The following is a 24,365-nucleotide window of genomic DNA, read 5'->3' as shown; positions in this document are numbered from 1 at the left end:
AATATTGGTGCGTACTGCACAGGCTAATCTGTGACAGCACTTAAGGCACCTGCTTCAAGCCCTATTTTTATAGAATGCCGCTTATTTAATTTCCAGCACCTCCACATTCACAGACAATCACGGCAAACAGCTACAGTTCTCTGTGAAGCCTGGAACCGACGAGACTATCTTCTGGAAAGCCACTATTCAAATTGAGTGCAAAAAGGTAAATCAAATTCAGTGCAAAAAGGTAAAATCAAATTGAGTGCAAAATGGTTAACTCAAACCGAGTGAAGAACGGTAAAACAAGAAATCTGTTAGATGCTTCTCAGCTGGGTCTGAAATCTTAACAATTCTGATAGGCACTTTAAAGAAGTCCCTTAGAAAATCAAACTAAATTTAAGAGCTTTCTTATTTTTTCAAGTTTTACAGGGTTTATTTTCAACCCTAAGGTACTAATAGTCAGAAAACAGCATAAAACCTCAAACTGCTGGGATTTATTTGCAGACTGTTCTGGCCATTTTCACTTTGCTTATGAGTGGGAAAGGGTGTAAATGTTACATATAAAAAGTGTCAGCCCAAGAAGTTTGATAGGCACACATCAGAATATGGAAGAGTGTTTTATCGGCTTAAATGAACAATGACAATACATGTATGTACATTCTTAAGTTTTACTGTTTTTTGACAAAAAAATTCTTCAATTTAATGACAATCTTGTTTTACCATGCTTCTTGCAGGATAGTAATTATTGTTTTTTTAACAATTATAAACAATGTTGAAAACAAAAAAAATTACATGTATCATACTTTTGAACCAATACGTCCATAGGCATGCATTGAATATACTTTATGACACCGCTTTTTTACAGACCACATTAATTATAGACTTTGTTCATTCCAAAATATGTGGAGAAAATAAGTAAAATAAGTAAAACTTTCGTTGCATATCAGTATCACACCTGAAATTTGTTTAAATAAATAAAATATTACAAGTACCATTGTTTATGTTAAAACTGTTGCTCAGTGCCTACCTTTCTGCTTTAAACTAAGTTTTCTGAACACTCTTAATGGGACCATATTATGCCGGACTTGAAAAATAAACTCGTTTGCTTAAATTTAGGATTGAAGTTGAAGGTTTGGTGAGTTTAAAATTGTAAATGCTTGATAGGCTGTGGTTCTGAAAAAATAAGCAAAAACCTACTGCCACAATAATAAGTGTCAACATGTGAAAAGAACAAAACTCTGTACACAAAGAAACTGTGCTCACTTTTGTGTAGAAAATTTCATTGAGGTCACAGGCAAAGTAAAATAATTTAATAAAATATAAATAATTCAGTTGAATGCAATACAGGCAAATTGGCTCAATGCATGTGCATAAAGTGTCATTACTGATAAGCCAGTGCAGTCTGCACAGGCTAATCAGGGACGAAACATTTGGCTTCAATGGTAATTTTGTTAAAAATCCAGTGCAGACGGAAAGTGATGTCCCTGATAAGCCTGTGAAAACTGCACTGGCTAATCTGGGATGACACTTAATGCACATGCATTTAGCTCAGCGATGGTGTCACTGGTGCTCCATTTCACTCTCTGGATAATGCAGCTGTCTTTTGCTTGCAGATCTTAGCGGTAAACAAGCGCATATGTTCTGTACGAAACATGGGCCTGCGACAATACATTGCAGTTTATAAGGAGATTACAGAGCAAGTAAACAACCTGCCTCCAGCCAACCCGGGCACAATTCCCTTCAATCTTAGCGCATCTGTGATACTAGACGAGTACGAGAATTGTAATTTTTAGTAAGGAATGGGGTTAGTGTGCTGTAATTTTGTTTATAGGTAGCTACATGCAGACTTAGGTATTGGTTGCATTTGTGGCTAGTTGGGTCGTGGTTATAGTGTCAGCAGTTAAAATAGAGGAGTGATGAATAACATTAGTCTTGAGGGAATAACTAAAATATAGATTTTCGTTTATAAATATAAATAACTACATGTATAAAGTTCAAATAAGTCTTTTTAGTCATCTTATTAGATGAATTGCAGAATCTGAAAATATAAATTGTATTTACCGGTACATTGCAGAATAGTCGAGAGATAGCTCTCGTGCATTAAATTAGACACTTGAAGCTTTTGGGGTGGAAGTGGGTCTTGGGGTATACCAATACTTTGGTTTATTAGTAGGGGAGTGAGAATCATTTTCTGAACCATATTTTCACCATTTATTTTCAGAATCTGCCTTCTTGTTCTCATTGAAGCTTTTTCTGTGCTTTTTTTATGGATTTTTCAATTTTTATTGACCTGTGTTTACAGTAGATTTGAAACTTAGAGTAAAAAAGTTGTTTTGTTAAATCTTAGATCGGTAAATGTGACATTGTTGTCATTTGTATACAATTCAACAGTATATATTGCATCTTTATGATAATAATAACAGTCCAGCGCTTCGTTTAATGGATGTCCGGACGTGAATAACGCCCAAATACGGCAGATTTAGGTCTTTTTTACAATTGGTGCAAGTAACTTGGATTCCCGATAATCTGATGACTATGTTTTAATTACTCTGTTTTGCTATAGGGGAATCATGTTAGTTGGCGTGTTTTGCTATAGGGGAATCATGTTAGTTGGCGTGTTTTGCTATAGGGGAATCATGTTAGTTGGCGTGTTTTGCTATAGGGGAATCATGTTAGTTGGCGTGTTTTGCTATAGGGGAATCATGTTAGTTGGCGTGTTTTGCTATAGGGGAATCATGTTAGTTGGCGTGTTTTGCTATAGGGGAATCATGTTAGTTGGCGTGTTTTGCTATAGGGGAATCATGTTAGTTGGCGTGTTTTGCTATAGGGGAATCATGTTAGTTGGCGTGATTTGCTATAGGGGAATCATGTTAGTTGGCGTGTTTTGCTATAGGGGAATCATGTTAGTTGGCGTGTTTTGCTATAGGGGAATCATGTTAGTTGGCGTGTTTTGCTATAGGGGAATCATGTTAGTTGGCGTGTTTTGCTATAGGGGAATCATGTTAGTTGGCGTGTTTTGCTATAGGGGAATCATGTTAGTTGGCGTGTTTTGCTATAGGGGAATCATGTTAGTTGGCGTGTTTTGCTATAGGGGAATCATGTTAGTTGGCGTGTTTTGCTATAGGGGAATCATGTTAGTTGGCGTGTTTTGCTATAGGGGAATCATGTTAGTTGGCGTGTTTTGCTATAGGGGAATCATGTTAGTTGGCGTGTTTTGCTATAGGGGAATCATGTTAGTTGGCGTGTTTTGCTATAGGGGAATCATGTTAGTTGGCGTGTTTTGCTATAGGGGAATCATGTTAGTTGGCGTGTTTTGCTATAGGGGAATCATGTTAGTTGGCGTGTTTTGCTATAGGGGAATCATGTTAGTTGGCGTGTTTTGCTATAGGGGAATCATGTTAGTTGGCGTGTTTTGCTATAGGGGAATCATGTTAGTTGGCGTGTTTTGCTATAGGGGAATCATGTTAGTTGGTGTGTTTTGCTATAGGGGAATCATGTTAGTTGGCGTGTTTTGCTATAGGGGAATCATGTTAGTTGGCGTGTTTTGCTATAGGGGAATCATGTTAGTTGGCGTGTTTTGCTATAGGGGAATCATGTTAGTTGGCGTGTTTTGCTATAGGGGAATCATGTTAGTTGGCGTGTTTTGCTATAGGGGAATCATGTTAGTTGGCGTGTTTTGCTATAGGGGAATCATGTTAGTTGGCGTGTTTTGCTATAGGGGAATCATGTTAGTTGGCGTGTTTTGCTATAGGGGAATCATGTTAGTTGGCGTGTTTTGCTATAGGGGAATCATGTTAGTTGGCGTGTTTTGCTATAGGGGAATCATGTTAGTTGGCGTGTTTTGCTATAGGGGAATCATGTTAGTTGGTTAGTTCACCTGATCAATAAGTGCTCATGTAGAGCTTTTGTGGTAAGTCTATGTCAGGCGCCTGGGGTCATGTTGTGAGTATCATGCACTGTCAACTTAAACTTATGCTTGTTGTAGAGGCAAAATTGTTCATCCAATCTTGATGAAACTTTGTTACAATAATTGTCTTAATAATATCTAGGCCATCTTTGAATTTGGTTCACCTGGGTCCAAAAGCTAGGTCAAATCATAAAAAAATATTGTTTTTACTCTGGAGGCCTTATTTATGACTCAGTCTTGAGGAGACTTAGTTAAAATGTTTATCTTGTTGTATAGTAGTTTTATGTTTGTTTGTTTAGTTATAGTGGAATCATGTTTGTTCATCATAGTAATTGGCTCGTTTTCCTTTGATGTTATTGATGTTATCTTTCTGTTTCTGCCTAGAGCTGAAAGCTGCCACAGTCTGCCTCTGGAGGATGAGTGCTGTATCTGTATGCAGAATGAAGCCAAGACTATCATGCCATGTACACACAAGTTCTGTGAAAACTGCTGCAAAGAGTGGTAAGTGAACCATGTTATTTGCTGCATATGTAGTTAAACCAAACCCATGCTTAACCCTTTTCAGCTCGAAAGTGAAGTTAAAATTGCTGTCTGCTACTAGCATAAAAACAGATCAGCCTGTGAGTAAGTGGCAGTCTGTTCAGGTTTTATAAGCTCACCTGAGCACAACATGCTCATAGTGAGCTTTTGTGATCGCTTTTTTTCCGTCGTGCGTCGTCCGTTGTGCGCCGTCAACATTTGCCTTGTTAACTATCTAGAGGCCACATTTATTGTCCAATGAGAAGATTTATCCCAATAATATCTTGGATGAGTTCGAAAATGATGTCGGTTGGTTGAAAAAACATGGCCACCTGGGGGCGGGGCATTTTTCCTGATATGGCTATAGTAAAACCTTGTTAACACTCTAGAGGCCACATTCATTTTCTGATCTTCATGAAACTTGCTCAGAAGATTTGTCCCAAAGATATCTTGGATGAGTTTAGAAATGGTAACCTTTGCTTGAAAAACATGGCTGCCATGGGGCGGGGCATTTTTCCTTCTATGGCTATATATGGCTATAGTAAAATCTTGTTAACACTCTAGAGGCCACATTTATTTCCGATCTTCATGAAACTTGGTCAGAAGATTCATTCCAATAATATATTGAACAAATTCGAAAATGATGCCGGTTGGTTGAAAAACATGGCCGCCAGGGGGCGAGGCATTTTTCCATATATGGCTATAGTAAAACCATGTTAACACTCTAGAGGCCACATTTATTTTCCGATCTTCATGAAACTTGGTCAGAAGATTTGTCCCAATGATATCTTGGATGAGTTTGAAAATGGTAACCTTTGCTAGAAAAACATGGCTGCCAAGGGGCGTGGCATTTTTCCTTATATGGCTATAGTAAAATCTTGTTAACTCTCTATAGGCCCCATTTAATGTCCAATCTTCATGAAACTTGGTCAGAAGATTCATCCCAATAATATCTTGGATGAGATCAGAAATGATACCCTTAGGTTGAAATACATGGCCACCTTGGAGGCGGGGCAGTTTTCCATATATGGCTATATTAAAACTTTGTTAACACTCTAGAGGTCACATTTTTTTTCCGATCATCATGAAACTTGGACAGAAGATTTGTCCCAATGATATCTTGGATAAGTTCGAAAATGGTTTTGGGTGCTTTAAAAACATGGCCACCAGGGGCGAGGCATTTTTCCTTATTTGGCTATAGCAAAACCTTGTTAACACTCTAGAGGCCACATTTATTGTCCAATCTTCATGAAATTTGGTCAGAAGATTGGTCTCAATAATATCTTGGTTGACTTCGAAAATAATTATGTTTGCTTAAAAAACATGGCTTCCAAAGGGCGGGGCATTTTCCTAATATGGCTATAGTAAAATCTTGTTAACACTCTCGAGGCCACATTTACTGTCCGATCTTCATGTAACTTGGTCAGAAGATTAATCTTGATAATATCTTGGAAGAGTCCATAAATGATGCTGGTTGGTTGAAAAACATGGCTGCCAGGGGGCGGGGCATTTTTACTTATATGGCTATAGTAAAACCTTGTTTACACTCTAGAGGCCACATTTATTTTTCGATCGTCATGAAACTTGGTCAGAAGATTTGTCCCAATATTATCTTGTTATCTCAGGTGAGCAAATTTGGGGCTTTTCAGGCCCACTTGTTCTGTTTGCTACTCATCAATTTTTTTAATCAAGGCTTTAAAACTTGAATCTAGTAAGAAAGGTCTTTAAATGTAATTTGATCTTCTAGGGGAAGAAATAATATCTGAGCAGTGAAGGGTTAAGAAAAGTGTCGGCTTAGTCTAATGGGAGGAAACACAGAAAATGATATTTCTTGACTTGTAGCATGGCGGTATATGAAAGTAAATACCTAGTAAGATTTCAGATTAAAAGAGCCCTATTGTTTACTTTGTTACCTTTCTTGAAACGAATGTTTGTATACTCATTAAAAAAATCAAACATTCACATGTTTTCACACAATGAATTTTTTGCTTCGTAGTTGTTGTTAAAAGATATATGATTATCAATGTTAGAAACAACAACAAACATCACCAGAATAACAGTATGCTTTTGAAGGGGCTTTCAAATATAAAAGCTGTTTAACACACAGAGGTGAGATTTTCTAATGTACGCTTTGTGTCTATATTCAAACAAAAGGTTTCAGGGGACAAAAATATTTATAAATGGCACTCGTCCTGCAGGACAAGTGCATTAAAATTTTCACTCGTCCTGCAAACACATGCACTTGTCCTTCAAATATGTGTGAAAGAAAGATTGCAAAGGACTGATATGACTAACAATGTTTCCTAAATCACTGCTAAAATGCTGCTTACTTAGCTATTCATGCCAGCTGATCACAGAAGAAATGTTAACTTACTTTATTTATGAGGAACACAAAATAAATAAATGAAGACAAATTTGTTTTTTCCTTTTTCTAATGCTTGATGGTTTCCATTTCGGATGGTTGAACATCGCTCCTGCCCCCCTTAAAGAACGCTCGTATGTCAGACATTTTTCAGATGAAATTCAGACTGGTTTAAAACCGTACTTCGCAGTAAAATAATTCTTTTAAAAAATCAATACCGTACTTACAGTGAATGAAGTCAGATGGTTCCCTGTCAACATGGACGCGCAAAGTTTACACCAAAAAGCCAATATTTACTCGGGACACAGTCTCGCATAACAACGCGCACCTGCTGTATGAAATTTACAATTACGATTTCCGGTTCATTCACGTTCTACTTTCGGAATAGATATGCTTTAAGAAATGATTTTATTTAATGAAAAAGAGTCTTACTGGTCAGAAAATACATATTTTAACGTCAGTTTTTTTTCACTCGTCCTGTAGGACGAGAGCTTTAGGGAAATTCACTCGTCCTTTCAAGATTTCACTCGTCAATACAAGCGGACGAGTGGAATTTTTGTGCCCTGGGTTTCATGTAAAAAGCAAATAACAACAGGGCTCAACATTAACAGTTGTCCTATTGCCCCTGGCAAGTAAAAGTTGGGTCCGGGCAAGTTATTTGATAATCTTGTTGTCCAACCAGGCAAGTGCAAAAAAGAACAAAGAGCATTAAATTTAGACTTTAATTAGACTTTAAATGCTGTAATCATTTTGTTAAATGTGCAAAAAATAAAAAAAAGGTTTTATGGTGTATCATTTTGATTTTTATTAAAAAATTTGAGGTTTACAGTTAATGTAATATTTTATGTTTGGGCAAGTGGCTTTACGTTCAGGGCAAGTAGATTTTCTAAGTACTTGCCCAGCAGGGCAAGTTAGTTTTTAGGTTTATGTTGAGCCCTAAACAAGCATTATTATTTGACTAATTTACAGACTTTTTTTTATTGGTTTGATGTCTTTTAGGAATGACTTATGCAAACTTATTTTTTAAATATTTATACATAAGGGCTTATAGCCTAAAACCATTAATTTATAGGGTCTGTTAAGCATTTCTGTATCAGATCAACCAAGCATTTTCAGGCTTATTATCCGTGTTTTATTCTGACAGGACGGACGTACACAACAACTGCCCAATTTGTCGAGCTAACTGCCCCAGTTCCGCAGACACATGGGAGCTGACAGACCCTCCAGATAGTTCAGAGTTCAGCTCCGAAATGAAAGATGTTCTTGTGGGAATTGCTGACAGAAAATCACGAAGTTCAAATTCATAGCATTTGCTCTGTGATATTTCTAAGGATAGGATTGTTTTTTAGTGAAATGTCTAGCATGTTGATGTTCTAAGACTAGAGTTGGGTTCAATATGAGCCTCTGGGAAAATGGGGCTTAATGCCTGTGTGTAAAGTCTCCTCCTAGATTAGCCTGTGGAGTTTGTACATGCTAACCAGTGATAACACTTTCCACTTGAATGGAATTTTTCTTTGAAAGAAAGTTTCCTCTCAATGTAAAAAAAACAGATTGAAAGTGTTGTCCAATATTAGCCTGTGGAAAGTATTGTCCAATATTAGCCCGTGGAAAGTATTGTCCAATATTAGCCTGTGGAAAGTTTTGTCCAATATTAGCCAGTGGAAAGTATTGTCCAATATTAGCCTGTGGAAAGTATTGTCCAATATTAGCCTGTGGAAAGTATTGTCCAATATTAGCCTGTGGAAAGTATTGTCCAATATTAGCCTGTGGAAAGTATTGTCCAATATTAGCCTGTGGAAAGTATTGTCCAATATTAGCCTGTGGAAAGTATTGTCCAATATCAGCCTGTGGAAAGTATTGTCCAATATTAGCCTGTGGAAAGTATTGTCCAATATTAGCCTGTGGAAAGTATTGTCCAATATTAGCCCGTGGAAAGTATTGTCCAATATTAGCCTGTGGAAAGTATTGTCCAATATTAGCCCGTGGAAAGTATTGTCCAATATTAGCCTGTGGAAAGTATTGTCCAATATTAGCCTGTGGAAAGTATTGTCCAATATTAGCCCGTGGAAAGTATTGTCCAATATTAGCCTGTGGAAAGTATTGTCCAATATTAGCCTGTGGAAAGTATTGTCCAATATTAGCCCGTGGAAAGTATTGTCCAATATTAGCCTGTGGAAAGTATTTCCAATATTAGCCCGTGGAAAGTATTGTCAATATTAGCCTGTGGAAAGTATTGTCCAATATTAGCCTGTGGAAAGTATTGTCCAATATTAGCCTGTTCAGACTTCAAGGCTTAACTGGGACAACATTCTAATTACATGAATTAATCCCTGTTTTCCCAGAATATGCTCAAATGATGTAACAATTCCGGACCTCTATTGACTAAACTAAAGCAATGAAGTTGTCAGTTTTTTTTTTTCTGTTGAGATTCATGACCACTTGAAAAATACCAACAGAGAACAAGTCTGAGTTAAAATGGAGGACAATTACCTTGAAATAGTGCTCTGTTTTTGCGTTTTCGCAAATCAGATTAACAAAAAGTGCTTTCCCCATTATGTCACTTTAAATATAATAATTATTCATCAGTATATTTTAAATAGAGCTGATTTTGAAATTAAATGTTTCTTCAAGAGTTTTTACAGTGTTTGAACATTCAAATGACCTAAGTGTTCGATTTTGTTAGTTATGATTATTTTGTAGGGTAAGAGCATTTATGCTGGTAGTTACTGGCACACTCAGACACAGTCCAGCGCCATCAGTTGTCTTGTTATTTTAGGCACATATGCAGGTTTAGTCAGCCCTCAATAAAACAAGCCTAATCTTTTGTGATAAAAATATGGTTGTCACTTTATACTTGTACTTTTATTTTATACTTACATATACTAGTATATGATAATGTGAAGTCAACAGTAATAAAAATAAGAGAACCATTTTCTGCTTAAAAATTGATAGAGGAACTTTTAAATATCGTTATTTTGCAGTTGCAGGTATCTAAAAAATGATATATTAAATATTGTTATATAGCGGGTACACAGTTCTCCTACTTCAGTAATCTTTGAGAATAGAAGAGTTGTTGAGTTCTTGGGAATAGTTTTCATTGTTATCTGTTCATTTATATAAAAAAAACGTGACAAGTGGACATGGACTCCTGCAACCTAGCATTTATAGACAAATTAAACCTCCTTTGGAATAAACTTACTTGTTATTTAATGCATACCCTGTGTGATGTAGCTTACGTTAACTGTATTGTTATTTGTGCAACTGTAGTTGACAGGTATATTTTTATCCCCCACCCTAGGCGGAGGGATATTGTTTTGGCGTTGTACGTCCATCCGTCTTTCTGTCCGTCCGGAGCCATATCTTGGAAGTGCTTTGGCGGATTTCATTGAAACATGGTATGAGTATATATATGGATAAGAGGATGATGCACCCCAAATGGCATTATACACCATCTGTTAATAACGGAGTTATAGCCCTTTGTATCATGAAAAAATGCTTTTTTGAGTGTCAAATAGAACTCTTTTGTGTCCAGAAGCATATTGGCGGGGGATATCAATTCAAAGAATTTGCTTGTTCTACTTATATTGAGTATTATTCTGTCTATTATTTAAAAAACATCAACATTACATCGAGTTTCCTATGATTGGCTTAATCTTTTTTTATCAGTAATTAGGCAAGATTGAAATAATGTATTTTAAGAACATTAAGATGTTCTTACAGTTGATATATTTTATTTTTTTATGTTATGGCATTATTATTTGCATGCAGTGCATAGTTCTTTTTGTAGAGAAAGGGTATGCCTTCATACTCATACGCATACCATGCCATATCAGCGGAGTGTTGATATACATGTATGTGTGTTCTATTTTTATGTCCCCGGTAGGGTGGCATATAGCAGTTGAACTATCCGTCAGTCAGTATGTCAGTCTGTCAGTCCATCCGAAAAAACTTTAACATCGGCCATTACTTTTTAAATATTGAAGATAGCACCTTGATATTTGGCATGCATGTGTATCTCATGGAGCTGCACATTTTGAGTGGTAACATGTCAAGGTGAACATCATCCTTCAAGGTCTAGGGTCTAAAACAACAAAGTCAAGGGAAGTAATAAGCTTTAAATGGACATAGTTATCTGACCTGCCCACGTATATATTTTTGTTAAATAAATCAAAGCAGCGCAGTAGGCGGCATTGTGTTTCTGACAAACACATTGTGGTTAAAGGTCAAGGTCATCCTTTACAGTCTACGGTAAAAAATACAGACTTAAGGGAAGTAATAAGCTTTAAAAAGGGAGAAAATTATTCAATATTGAACATAGCCACTTTATATATTTGGCATGTATGTGTATCTCATGGAGCTGCACATTTTGAGTGGTGAATCTAAAGACACGGTAGTGGCTTTTAATTATTTGCTACTAAAAATAGAGATTTGTTACAGACAATTTATATAATTATAAATCTCATATTATATATTTCCTTACCAAGAATTGAAGTTCTTTTCACAGTTACTGTACAGATTTATTATTTTGATTATTTATGACCCAAATAATTGATTTTTCAAAGTTTTTTTTAAAATGATATAATTATAATTTCTTTGATGTTCATTACATACCTGTGGACTTCTGTCCATAGATACATGATCAACTGTGGCTATGATCTCTTTTAAACCACAGGCCTTGGTTGTCAGTGATGTCTGACATGGTCATAATTGACTGTGAGACCCTCCCTCCCCCGGTTGGATTGGACAAAATTCAAGGGAAGTAATAACCTTTAAAGGGAGATGATTTCTATACCTGCCAAATGATAAATAGAAATTTTATTTCAATGCGGCGCAGTAGGGGGCATTGTGTTTCTAACAAACATGACTCTTGTTTGCAAATTTTTCTGTTTATGTGCTTTTAGATGTATTGTGTTTGTTTTTATACTGTATATTGTTGTTATTATCCAAGATATAAGTTCATGTATTAATACGCATAGTTGTTTTATTCCTCATACATGCAAGAGCAGTTCAGTACACTGCATTGCTGATGCATATACATGTATGCCATGTGTGACATCACTGCTGACATCTCAAGCAGTGATGTCACTTGTGGATTTGTTTGCATTTTCTCACCGAGTAAAACTCATTGATGTAAAATGTAAAAGTCCATATACTATTTGTTTTTATAAAAATTCATTTATCTAGATACATGGATTGTGTTTCTTTGATGTCACAAATATGTTTGCATATGTTGCGAGTTACTTACTGTCTTTTCTTTTTTCCTGTTTGCATTTAGCCATTTTCAGTTTCCTCTGTGCAAAAAAAGGGTTAATATAGTACAACAAGTGCTTTGTTGGTAAAAGTACTTAATGCAGGGCACACTATTTACACCTTGCTATTAATCCATGAAGCAACAGCACAAATCATTGAATTTATTGTTTGACAATTTCGTTTATGAAAGCATGATTAGTTGAATTCAATCCTTGTTTTTGCACAGAAGGGGACAAATTTACTTAAATTTCACAAGGTAGATCAATGTTCTAAATTTTCTGTAAGGCAAATCGGAGGTACACACTTCATCATTAAAAAAAATATATTGGCAAGCATATACAAAAAATGATTGTTCTTTTAATTATATTTATATTGTTCTGCAAAATATGTATTCAAATTATGTCACAACAAAAATAATAGTATACATTTATATATTTTTTATGAAAAAAATATGTATATGGGACCGTTTGATGATTATTGGTTGTTTTGGTTTTATTCTTTCAATTTGTATATGGCATATTTTCTTTTAACAGTTGAACAGATTTTTTTTATGCACTTAAATTAATGCACATGTTTAGGTCCTGCTTATATCAACAATTGTTCATGTCCACGCCCTAAACATATCTAATTAAGCAATGATTTTGTTAGGAACGCAGGTTAGGAATTTCTTAATTTGTTTTGTCAATATTACGCAGTTGAAATATCAGGTAAATAAATTAAACATATCTAAAAAAAATCTTGAATTCTGTATACTTTGTGTTAGGAGCCTTTATACTTAAAAAAAAATGCAATTTATGACGAAGCTTTGTTCTTTACTAAACCCTCCCATTTAATAACAAGCACCTTTCTGGCAACCACGATTTCTGTGATTTGATTGATTTAAAAATACTGTCATAGCTTATCTGATTGCATGAATATGTGACCGATATCTAGTATCTTCGCTACATGCATATCATAACCATCACTGATGATTAATCACTCGTTATACCAATCAAACCTATTTTATGTACATACTCTTTTTGGAAAAAAAAAGTGTAATTTTGTGAAATCACTCAGGTACCAGCTATGTAAAATTCATTTCAATATCTGAAATGGACATACATTAATGTTTATAATTGGATCCAAATATTTGCATCTTAACCATATCTGTTTTGGACTCAACAACTTGGTTGGCGCTGATTTAGTGAAATTTGGGTTGATGAGATCACTGTGTCAAGGCTTAAATTATCTGTTCATAAACAACATGACTGTCATATTATTTAGCTAAATTGCTGGTTTATCAAATTGATCTGAAGCTATATGCAAGTATGCTGTGCTTTAATACAAATTTACTGGATCCTAAGTTAACTTTTTTTTATGAGCTGGCCTTGTCCTGGGAAAATGGGGCTTAATGCACATGCACAAATTGTTGTCCCTGATTTGCCTGTTACGTTGCCTCGGGCTAATCAGGGATGACATTCTCTGCCTGAACTGAATTTTGCTTAGAAAATAAACTATATTTAAAAATACCACATTAGCAGAAAGTGTCATCCCTGATAAGCCTTTTTGGACTGCTGATGCTAATCTGGAATGACACTACTAACACAGAAATGTTCATAATTGGCTTTTAAATAAAGTACTAACTGATAATTTTCTGTTGCAAAACAACAAAAAAGGTCTGCATGGGCCAGACAGCTCCTAGCACTTGTCTGAGGATGCCAGGTTCAATAACTGGCCCTGCTACATAATTTGTTTGGATTTGATTATGAAATAATTTCTTTTGCTATTATCTCCTGCCTCTGATTCGAGTAAGGCTGTTTTCAGGTATTGGTTAAGGTATGTGCCCTTTTTACTGGCAAACAAGAGCCTCTCTTGTATAAGCTTTTAATGTTGAAGTCTTCAAATCAATACATGTACTTATTATCATTTGTCTGTTTGTGCCATAAATGATATATATATGTCTGAAAATGTTCTTTGTAAAAGCATTGAAATTTTAAATCAGCATTGATTGTTGTTACGATATACTAGTATCTAGGAAATATTTCAGCAAAATCAGCATTGATTGTTGTAATGAAAGATATTCTAGGAAATATTTCAGCAAAGTCTTAATGTATTGTAAAAGAGGCTTTAACGTTGATGAACAAAATGGTTTTGTTCTTAGTTTCCCTGTATGTAATTAAATCCTAATGTAAATATCCTAATTTATGATACTCGCTCTGGAAAAATGAGTCTTAATGCATAAGCGTTAAGTGTTGTCCCAGATAAGCTTGTGAGGAGACGACCTTTTCTCCTTTTATAGTATTTTTTGTTTAGCGCAAGGTTTCTCCTCAGCTAAATTCCAGTCTAGGCGGAAAGTGTTGTGCATGTGAAAGTGCATGAAACACCATTTTCGAATATCAAGGCTTATATTAATGTTTTCAAAACTCATCAGCTAAAGTGCAAATGAACAAGCTTTAACTGTAACTTTTGATGTCATTGGACTATATCAATATGTAAATCTCACAGGTGCCAGGTGATCAAACTTAACATGTATGTTAAAAACAATGGCGGTTGAAACAATTTTTATGCCCCCTTTCAAAGAAAAGGGGGTATATAGTTTTCGCACTGTCCGTCAGTCTGTCTGTCTGTCAGTCTGTCAGTCTGTCTGTCAGTCTGTCACACTTTTCGTGTCCGCTCTCTAATTCAAATAGTTTTCATCCGATCTTTACCAAACTTGGTCAGAAGTTGTATCTAGAAAATATCTAGGTCAAGTTCGAATATGGGTCATGCCGAGTCAAAAACTAGGTCACAGGGTCACTTAGTGCATTTCAAGGATTTAGCATGGTGTCCGCTCTCTAATTGAAGTAGTTTTCATCTGATCTTTACCAAACTTGGTCAGAAGTTGAATCAAGACAATATCTAGGTCAAGTTCGAATATGGGTCATGATGGGTCAAAAACTAGGTCACGGGGTCACTTAGTGCATTTCAAGGATTTAGCCTGGTGTCCGCTCTCTAATTGAAGTAGTTTTCATCTGATCTTTACCAAACTTGGTCAAAAGTTGTATCAAGACAATATCTAGGTCAAGTTTGATTATGGGTCATGCCGGGTCAAAAACTAGGTCACAGGGTCACTTAGTGCATTTCAAGGATTAAGCATGGTGTCCGCTCTCTAATTGAAGTAGTTTTCATCTGATCTTTACCAAGCTTGGTCAGAAGTTGTATCAAGACAATATCTAGGTCAAGTTCGAATATGGGTCATGTTGGGTCAAAAACTAGGTCACAGGGTCACTTAGTGTATTTCAAGGATTTAGCATGGTGTCCGCTCTCTAGTTTATGTGGCTTTCTGATTTGTTTTGATATTCTAAGACATTTTTATGCCCCCGAAGAAGGGGATTTAGTGATCGGACTGTCCGTCCGTCTGTCCGTCACACTTTGCGTTTAGATTTCGAAAAATGCTCATAACTTCTTTGTCACTTCAGACATCAATTTCATATTTGGCATGCATGTGTACATGTATATGGACAAGGCCTTTCAATACGCACACAAATGTTGACCCCTGTGACCTTGACCTTGAACTTAGGTTTCGAAATCTGTGTTTAGGTTTCGAAAAAAAGCTCATAACTTCTACCAAGCATTTATAGGGGGCATAAGTCATCCTATGGTGACAGCTCTTGTTAGATGTTGTTAATGCAATTAATGGTTATAATTAAGAACTTGTGCTTAATGACAGCATTTTTGATACGTTTGTATGGATTGTGCTTGTGAGAACAATATGGATATTCTGTTAGTTTGACAGGAATTTACCAGCCAATTCCTTTTTAAGCTCACCTGATTGCTCAGGTGAGCTTTTGTGACCGGTCTTTGCCCGTCTTCCGTCCGTCCGTCGTCCTTATTTGGTTTGTAAACACTCTAGAGTCCACATTTCATGTCCGATCTTCATGAAACTTTGTCAGAAGATTTGTCCCAATGATATCTCGATCAAGTTCGAAACTGGGTCATACTGGGTCAAAAACTAGGTCATTAGGTCAAAAAAAAGAAAAACCTTGTAAACACTGTACACGTCACACTTCATGCCCAAGCTTCATGTAACTTTGTCAAAATGTTTGCCTTAATGATATGTTGGTTGAGTTCAAAAGTGGTTCCGCCAGTGGGGGGGGCAGTTTTCCTTATTTGGCTATAGAGAAACCTTGTAAACACTCTAGAAGTCACAATTTTTGCCCAATCATCATGAAAGTTGGTCAAAACATTGGTTTTATTGATATCTCGAACAAGTTTGAAAATGGCCTAGATCGGTGAAAAAAACATGGCCGCCAGTGGGCTCGGCATTTTTCTCTATATGTATATAGTGAAAACATGTGAACACTCTAGAAGTCACATTTTTGGCCCAATTTTCATGAACTTTGGTTAGAACATTTGTTTCTTTGATATGAAAGTTGTGTTCGAAAATGGTTCTGGTCAGTTGAATAACATGGCTGCCGGGAGGGGGGGGGGGAGTTTTCCTTATTTGGCTATAGAGAAATCTTGTAAACACTCTAGAAGTCACAATTTTTGCCCAATCATCATGAAAAAGGGTCAAAACGTTGGTTTTATTGATATCTCGGACGAGTTAGAAAATGGCCCAGATTGGTGAATAAACATGGCGGCCAGTGGGTGGGGCATTTTTCTCCATATGTTTATAGTGAAAACATGTGAACACTCTAGAAGTCACAATTTTGGCCCAATTTTCATGAAATTTGGTCAGAACATTTGTTTCTTTGATATGAGAGTTGAGTTCGAAAATGGTTCTGGTCAGTTGAATAACATGGCTGCCGTGGGGGGGGGGGCAGTTTTGCTAATTTGGCTATAGAGAAACCTTGTTAACACTCTAGAAGTCACATTTAAGGCCCAATTTTCATGAAATTTGGTCAGAACATTTGTTTCCTTGATATGAGAGTTGAGTACGAAAATGGTTCTGGTCAGTTGAATAACATGGCTGCCGTGGGGGGGGGGGGGCAGTTTACTTAGATTTATATAGTAAAAAAAGTGAACACTCTAGAAATCACATTTTTTTTGCCCAATCATCATGCAACTTGGTACGAAGATTGGTTTTATATAAATCACATAATTAATGCCATAATTATTGCCCTTCGATTTTCCAAATTTTCATTATATTATACAAAATCCTTGAAAACACTCTAGAGGTCACAATTTTGTTTCAGATTTTATGAATCTTGGTCATGATATTTATTTTTGTAAGCAAAGTTTGATGTTTGGTAAGGGGGGGGGGTCAACTCAAAATATAGGTCACCAGGTCAAATCTTACAAAAACAAAAACACTCCATATGCTAGAGTTTTGGTTCAATAATGATGAAACTTGACCAGGATGTTTGTCTGGACAATATCTAGGTCAAGTTTGACGTTTGGTAAAGATTGAATGAACCGACTCCTCTCAGGTGAGCGAACTAGAGCCATCTTCGCCCCCTTGTCTTGCAATCAGGACTAGTTAATAAATTTTACAAGTACATGTTATTAAATAGGTACCTGTACATTTAAAATCCGCACATTGGCTAAAGACATTTGCATAAAGAGACCACTCTTTCTTCATCAAATCCCCTAAAATAACAAACATGAGAACATATCTGACAAAATAAGGAAACTTAAGGAGTTTAAAAAAATATGAAAATGGGGCAGTAAATACAATATGGAACAAAATTAGTTCATATTATCATGAAAGTGTGAATATACAATTGTTAATTTCATCCATCTGAAAATAAGTGTTTTTGTCTCAGTCTTTTATTTGAAGAGGTTAATACAAATCTTCAACTTTATGAGATAGTTACAGTGCTTTTTACATGGCAGAACATCATACATTTTCTCCAGGATCTTATCAAAAAGATTCTTCACATATACAAATGTACATGTCAAGTAATGGCCAGATGTCGCCGGTGTTAGAAAGTCAACCATGATTTTGTTTCTGTTTGTTTTTGTTTTATGATAATTTTTTATTTATCATAGTTAAGTGTGATATATCATTCCATGGCACTATATCAAGTAAAGTGAATATGTATAACAATTATGTTTCACAGTCCAATGTGATTATTTCTTTTTATATTATTCTGTTGTGCATTGCATTATACATCTGTATATTCATTGCATTTGAATTGATCATGCAATTAACAGTTTATGACTTTGAACTTTGAATAAATTATAGTACACTATATAATGGTGCTTTGCATGCATAGTTATGAATTTTATGTGTATTTAGATTTTATTTTGTTTTTAACTCACCTGAGCACAACAGGTGCACAATGTGCTCATGGTGAGCTTTTGTAATCGCTTTTTGTTCGTCATTTCCCTTGTTACCGTAACGCACTAAAGGCCACATTTGTCCAATCTTCATGACATTTGGTCAGAAGATTTGTCCCAATGATATCTTGAATGAGATCGAAAATGTTTCCGGTAGGTTGAAAAACATGGCCGCGTTGGGGGAGGGCATTTTTCCTTATAGTAAAACCTTGTTAAAACTCTATAGGCCACATTTAGTATCCCATCATCATGAAACTTGGTCAGAAGATTTGTTCCCATGATATCTTGGACGAGTTCATAAATGGTTCCGGTTGCTTGAAAAAACATGGCCATCATAGGGCGGGGCATTTTTATGCCTGGGGATCGGATGATCGGGGTATATTGTTTTTGGATGGTCTTTCATTGTATGTGTGTGTCTGTCCCAAAACTTGAACCAATAACTTTTGCAATATGGAAGATAGCAACTTGATATTTGGCATGCATGTGTATTTCATGGAGCTGCACATTTTGAGTGGTGAAAGGTCAAGGTCATCCTTCAATGTCATAGGTCATTCTTTTCTAAAATAGCTGCCATGCAGGCTTCAAAGCAGCCCAGTAGGGGGCTTGTGTTTCACAAACACAGCCCTTGTTCTTATATTACAAAATATGGCTTTTGTAAAAACCTTGTTTACATTCTAGAGGACACATTTATTGTTCTATCTTCATGAAACTTGGTAAGAAGATTTGTCCCAATTATATCTTGGATGAATTCGAAAAAGGTTCCAATTGGTTATACATGGCCGCCATGGGGCCAGGGTTGGCACCAATCGACCGCCCCTGGTTTTAACTGGCGGTTTTTACCGGTTAAAACTGCCCCGGTCAATACTCCCAAAGTGGTCATTACTGGTCAATACTGGTCGATTGAACTTTACCCCCAATTTTGATTACTATTCCATGCTTAATTAACAATATTGATAATATAAATTAAACAGACATGTTGCCAATAATGTCTTAAGCTATTAATACCCACTATTTTACAGTGTATACCTGTTCATGCAATTTGTTGGCCAATCTCTAAAAAATTTACAAATAAGTCAAAGTTGGTCAACTGGATTTTTCTGGTTGATTGAATTTTTTTCAATTCTAATGAATTATGAATGCTCAGAAAGTTCTGTGCTTGATTCAACACAAACCTGTCAATTACTGTATATTAGTTGTTCCTCATGCCCCACTGTCCCCAGTCTTCTCACAGTCTTCTCACGTATACAGGTTAGGGCACCCAAAACTGATAATAGGGCCTTAAATTGCACCTTTTTGACACAACCCTTACTAATCTTGTCATGTATTCTTGTCTGGATTTCTTTTAAGTACTTTTTAAAGAAAATAGTGAAAAATATTTTATTTTCCATTGATATAAAAAAAAAATAATAGAATTATTATTAAACGAAAGTAGAGTAGACCCACAATTGATAAACATTATTTGTTGGCAAAATCAAGAACTTTGATTGCTTATTCATTTGAAGACCAATTGAACTTTAAAATATAAAAACCCTATTAATACAGAAAGGAAAAAAGTTAGAAGTAACTATTAAATTAATAGCAAGTTATCTCCTTATGTGTTAGTGAAATGAAATAGCCTAAGGGCAGATTTGCTTCATTGTCACTTTCAGAGACATTACACTGCATGCATATTATTACCAATTAAGGCTTAGGGGCCAGATTTTTTACCCTAGAAACCACACGAGTTGTGTTTGTCATTTTGCCTATCAAATAGATATATCAATAGATCAGTGAAATACTATGGTAACTACAAAAGTAATAATACTTTAGTAACAGATGCGATACACTGAGGTAAAGATATTGCCTTAGTTCTTTTGTATTTAAGGCCGTTTCCATAAATAATAAAGAAGTAATTTGTTACAGCTTTAAAGATTTTTAACCAGGTTTTTTAACCAGGTTTTCCGAAGGAAAAAACTGGTTATTAGATTGGCGAATGCGGGCGGGCTGGCGGGCGGGCGGAACAAGCTTGTCCGGGCCATAACTATGTCGTTCATTTTCAGATTTTAAAATCATTTGGCACATTTGTTCACCATCATTGGACGGTGTGTCGCGCGAAATAATTACGTCGATATCTCCAAGGTCAAGGTCACACTTTGAGTTCAAAGGTCAAAAATGGCCATAAATGAGCTTGTCCTGGCCATAACTATGTCATTCATTGTGAGATTTTAAAATCATTTGGCACATTTGTTCACCATCATGGGAAGGTGTGTCGCACGAAAGAATCACGTCAATATCTCCAATGTCAAGGTCGCCACGACTAAAAATATATTTTTTTTAAAAACAAACTTACAAAGGGGGTTAATTTTGTTTGTTCATTTCAAAAGTTCAGTTTGAGTTTTCTCCCTTTATCAGATTTTTTTTCACAATGAAAACCTGGTTTTGTGACAATTTTGTCCCTTGTTTTTTTTACAATAAATAACTCAAAAAAAGTTTATCAATTACAGAATAATGATTGATTTAATATAGAATAGCTTAAATTCTTCCTTTGTCATGTTTAAATGCTTTAATTTTCAATCGACCAGTATTGACCGGTTTTAACCGGGTATTAACCCCCGGCCCGGTCAATACTCAATTGACCGGTCAATATGCCAAACCTGCATGGGCCAGGGCATTTTTTCTATATGGCTATAGTTAAACCTTGTTTACACTTGTCACATTGATTGTCAAATCTTCATAACACTTGGTCAGAGCATTTGTTTTTATGATATATTGGATCAGCTTCAAAATTGTTCCGGTCTGTTGAAAAACTTGGCCGCCATGGGGCAGGGCATTTTTCCTTTATGGCTATAGTTAAACCTTGTTAACACTTGTCACATTTATTGTCCAATTTTCATAACACTTGGTCAGAGCATTTGTTAGCTCATCTATTTTTTGAAAAAAAATATGAGCAATTGTCATCACCTTGGCGTCAGCGTTGGCGTCGGCGTCAGGTTAAGTTTTGCGTTTAGGTCAACTTTTCTCAGAAAGTATCAATGCTATTGTATTCAAACTTGGTACACTTACTAACTATCATTAGGGGACTGGGCAGACAAAGTGAGATAACTCTGGATTGCATTTTGACAAAATTATGTGCCCTTTTTATACTTAGAAAATTGAAAACTTTGGTTAAGTTTTGTGTTTAGGTCCATTTTATTCCTTAAGTATCAAAGCTATTGCTTTTATACTTGCAACACTTACTAACTATCATAAGGGGACTGTGCAGGCAAAGTTATGTAACTCTGACTGGCATTTTGACAGAATCATGTGCCCTTTTTATGTCCCCCACTATAGTAGTGGGGGACATATTGTTTTTGCCCTGTCTGTCTGTTGGTCCGTTGGTCTGTTGGTCTGTTTGCGCCAACTTTAACATTTTGCAATAACTTTTGCTATATTGAAGATAGCAACTTCATATTTGGCATGCATATGTATCTCATGGAGCTGCACATTTTGAGTGGTGAAAGGTCAAGGTCAAGGTCATTCTTCAAGGTCAGAGGTCAAATATATGTGGCCAAAATCGCTCATTTTATGAAAACTTTTGCAATATTGAAGATAGCAACTTGATATTTGGCATGCATGTGTATCTCATGGAGCTGCACATTTTGAGTGGTGAAAGGTCAAGGTCGTCCTTCAAGGTCATCCTTCAAGGTCAAATATATGGGTCAAATATATGTGGCCCAAATCGCTTATTTTATAAATACTTTTGCAATATTGAAGATAGCAACTTGATATTTGGCATGCATGTGCATCTCATGGAGCTGCACATTTTGAGTGGTGAAAGGTCAAGGTCATCCTTCAAGGTCAGAGGTCAAATATATGTGGCCCAAATCGCTTATTTTATGAATTCTTTTGCAATATTGAAGATAGCAACTTGATATTTGGCATGCATGTGTATCTCATGGAGCTGCACATTTTGAGTGGTGAAAGGTCAAGGTCAAGGTCATCCTTCACAAGGTCAAGGTCATCCTTCAAGGTCAAACATCATATAGGGGGACATTGTGTTTCACAAACGCATCTTGTTATACTTAGAAAATTGAAAATTTGGTAAAGTTTTGTGTTTTAAGGTCCACTTTATTCCTACAGTATCAAAGCTATTGCTTTCATACTTGCAACACTTATTAACTATCATAAGGGGACTGTGCAGGCAAAGTTATGTAACTCTGACTGGCATTTGGACGGAATTATGGGCCCTTTATACTTAAATTGAAAATTTGGTTAAGTTTTGTGTTTTGGTCCACTTTACCCCTAAAGTATAATAGATATTGCTTTCATACTTGGAACACTCACAAACTATCATAAGGGTACAGTAAAAGGACAAGTTGCATAACTCTGGTTGTCATTTTTACGGAATTATGTCCCTTTTTTGACTTAGTAACTTTGAATATATGGTTAAATTTTGTGTTTCGATCCACTTTACTTCTAAAGTATCAAGGCTATTGCTTTCAAACTTCAAATACTTTCATGCTATCATGAGGTTACTGTACCTGGCAAGTTGAATTTTACCTTGACCTTTGAATGACCTTGACACCCAAGGTCAAATTATTAAATTTTGCTAAAATTGCCATAACTTCTTTATTTATGATTAGATTTGATTGATACTTTGACAAAACTACTCTTACCTGACATACCACAATAGACTCCACCCAAACCATCCTCCGTGCCCTCCCCCCCCCCCCGTCGATTCCCCCCCCCTAATTTTTTTTTATAGATCATCTCACAAATGACCACCACACCCTCACACTATACCCCCCCCCACCACACACCCCAATTTTTTTTTTGAAACGGTTTAAAAACACAAATATTTATTTTCATTATTTTATTTTTAGCTCATCTATTTTTTGAAAAAAAATTATGAGCTATTGTCATCACCTTGGTGTCGGCGTCGGCGTCGGCGTCGGCGTCGGCGTTGGCGTTGGCGTTGGCGTTGGCGTCGGCGTCCGGTTAAGTTTTGCGTTTAGGTCCACTTTTCTCAGAAAGTATCAATGCTATTGCATTCAAACTTGGTACACTTACTTACTATCATGAGGGGACTGGGCAGGCAAAGTTAGATAACTCTGGCGTGCATTTTGACAGAATTATGTGCCCTTTTTATACTTAAAAAATTGAAAATTTTGGTTAAGTTTTGCGTTTAGTTCCACTTTTCTCAGTAAGTATCAATGCTATTGCATTCAAACTTGGTACACTTACTTACTATCATGAGGGGACTGGGCAGGCAAAGTTAGATAACTCTGGCGTGCATTTTGACAGAATTATGTGCCCTTTTTATACTTAAAAAATTGAAAATTTTGGTTAAGTTTTGCGTTTAGTTCCACTTTTCTCAGTAAGTATCAATGCTATTGCATTCAAACTTGGTACACTTACTTACTATCATGAGGGGACTGGGCAGGCAAAGTTAGATAACTCTGGCATGCATTTTGACAGAATTATGAGCCCTTTTTATACTTAGAAAATTGACAATTTTGGTTAAGTTTTGTGTTTAGGTCCATTTTATTCCTTAAGCATCAAAGCTATTGCTTTCATACTTGCAACACTTACTAACTATCATAAGGGGACTGTGCAGGCAAAGTAATGTAATCTGACTGGCATTTTGACAGAATTATGTGCCCTTTTTATACTTAGAAAATTGAAAATTTGATTAAGTTTTGTGTTTAGGTCCACTTTATTCCTACAGTATCAAAGCTATTGCTTTCATACTTGCAAGATTTATGAACTATCATAAGGGGACGGTGCAGGCAAAGTTATGTAACTCTGACTGGCATTTGGACGGAATTATGGGCCCTTTATACTTAGAAAATTGAAAATTTGGTTAAGATTTATGTTTTGGTCCACTTTACCCCTAAAGTATCATAGATATTGCTTTCATACTTGGAACACTCACAAACTATCATAAGGGTACAGTAAAAGGACAAGTTGCATAACTCTGGTTGTCATTGTTACGGAATTATGGCCCTTTTTTGACTTAGTAACTTTTAATATATGGTTAAATTTTGTGTTTCGATCCACTCTAAGTATCAAGGCTATTGCTTTCAAACTTCAAATACTTACATGCTATCATGAGGTTACTGTACCTGGCAACTTGAATTTTAC

At 36.0% G+C, this 24,365-nt stretch overlaps 2 protein-coding genes across 4 annotated transcripts in view; both read left to right on the top strand.

Moving 5' to 3' along the window:
* Positions 1-9,185, top strand: part of LOC127831394 (RING finger protein 141-like) — a 62,678-nt gene extending 53,493 nt beyond the window's left edge. For both annotated transcript variants that reach the window (XM_052356383.1, XM_052356391.1), the window contains 4 exons: positions 97-205; positions 1,596-1,753; positions 4,274-4,390; positions 7,915-9,185. In XM_052356383.1, coding sequence (XP_052212343.1) covers positions 97-205; positions 1,596-1,753; positions 4,274-4,390; positions 7,915-8,077 — 547 coding nt within the window. In that variant the 3' untranslated portion in view covers positions 8,078-9,185. The remainder of the gene's footprint in view (positions 1-96; positions 206-1,595; positions 1,754-4,273; positions 4,391-7,914) is intronic.
* Positions 1-12,205, top strand: part of LOC127831380 (RING finger protein 141-like) — a 65,855-nt gene extending 53,650 nt beyond the window's left edge. Inside the window, exon 7 of one of the 2 annotated variants that reach the window (XR_008026403.1) lies at positions 12,076-12,205. The gene's annotated coding sequence lies outside the window, so the exon portion shown is untranslated. Of the gene's footprint in view, positions 1-9,178; positions 9,322-12,075 lie in introns of those variants that run through there. The other variant, XR_008026402.1, reaches the window with a different exon arrangement.
* Positions 12,206-24,365: the final 12,160 nt, after the last annotated feature.

The sequence above is a fragment of the Dreissena polymorpha genome, chromosome 1 (genome assembly GCF_020536995.1).
Source record: "Dreissena polymorpha isolate Duluth1 chromosome 1, UMN_Dpol_1.0, whole genome shotgun sequence".
Lineage (NCBI taxonomy): Eukaryota > Metazoa > Mollusca > Bivalvia > Myida > Dreissenidae > Dreissena > Dreissena polymorpha.
The sequence above is the reverse complement of the archived record's forward strand: the minus strand, read 5'-3'. Positions and strand labels throughout refer to the sequence as shown.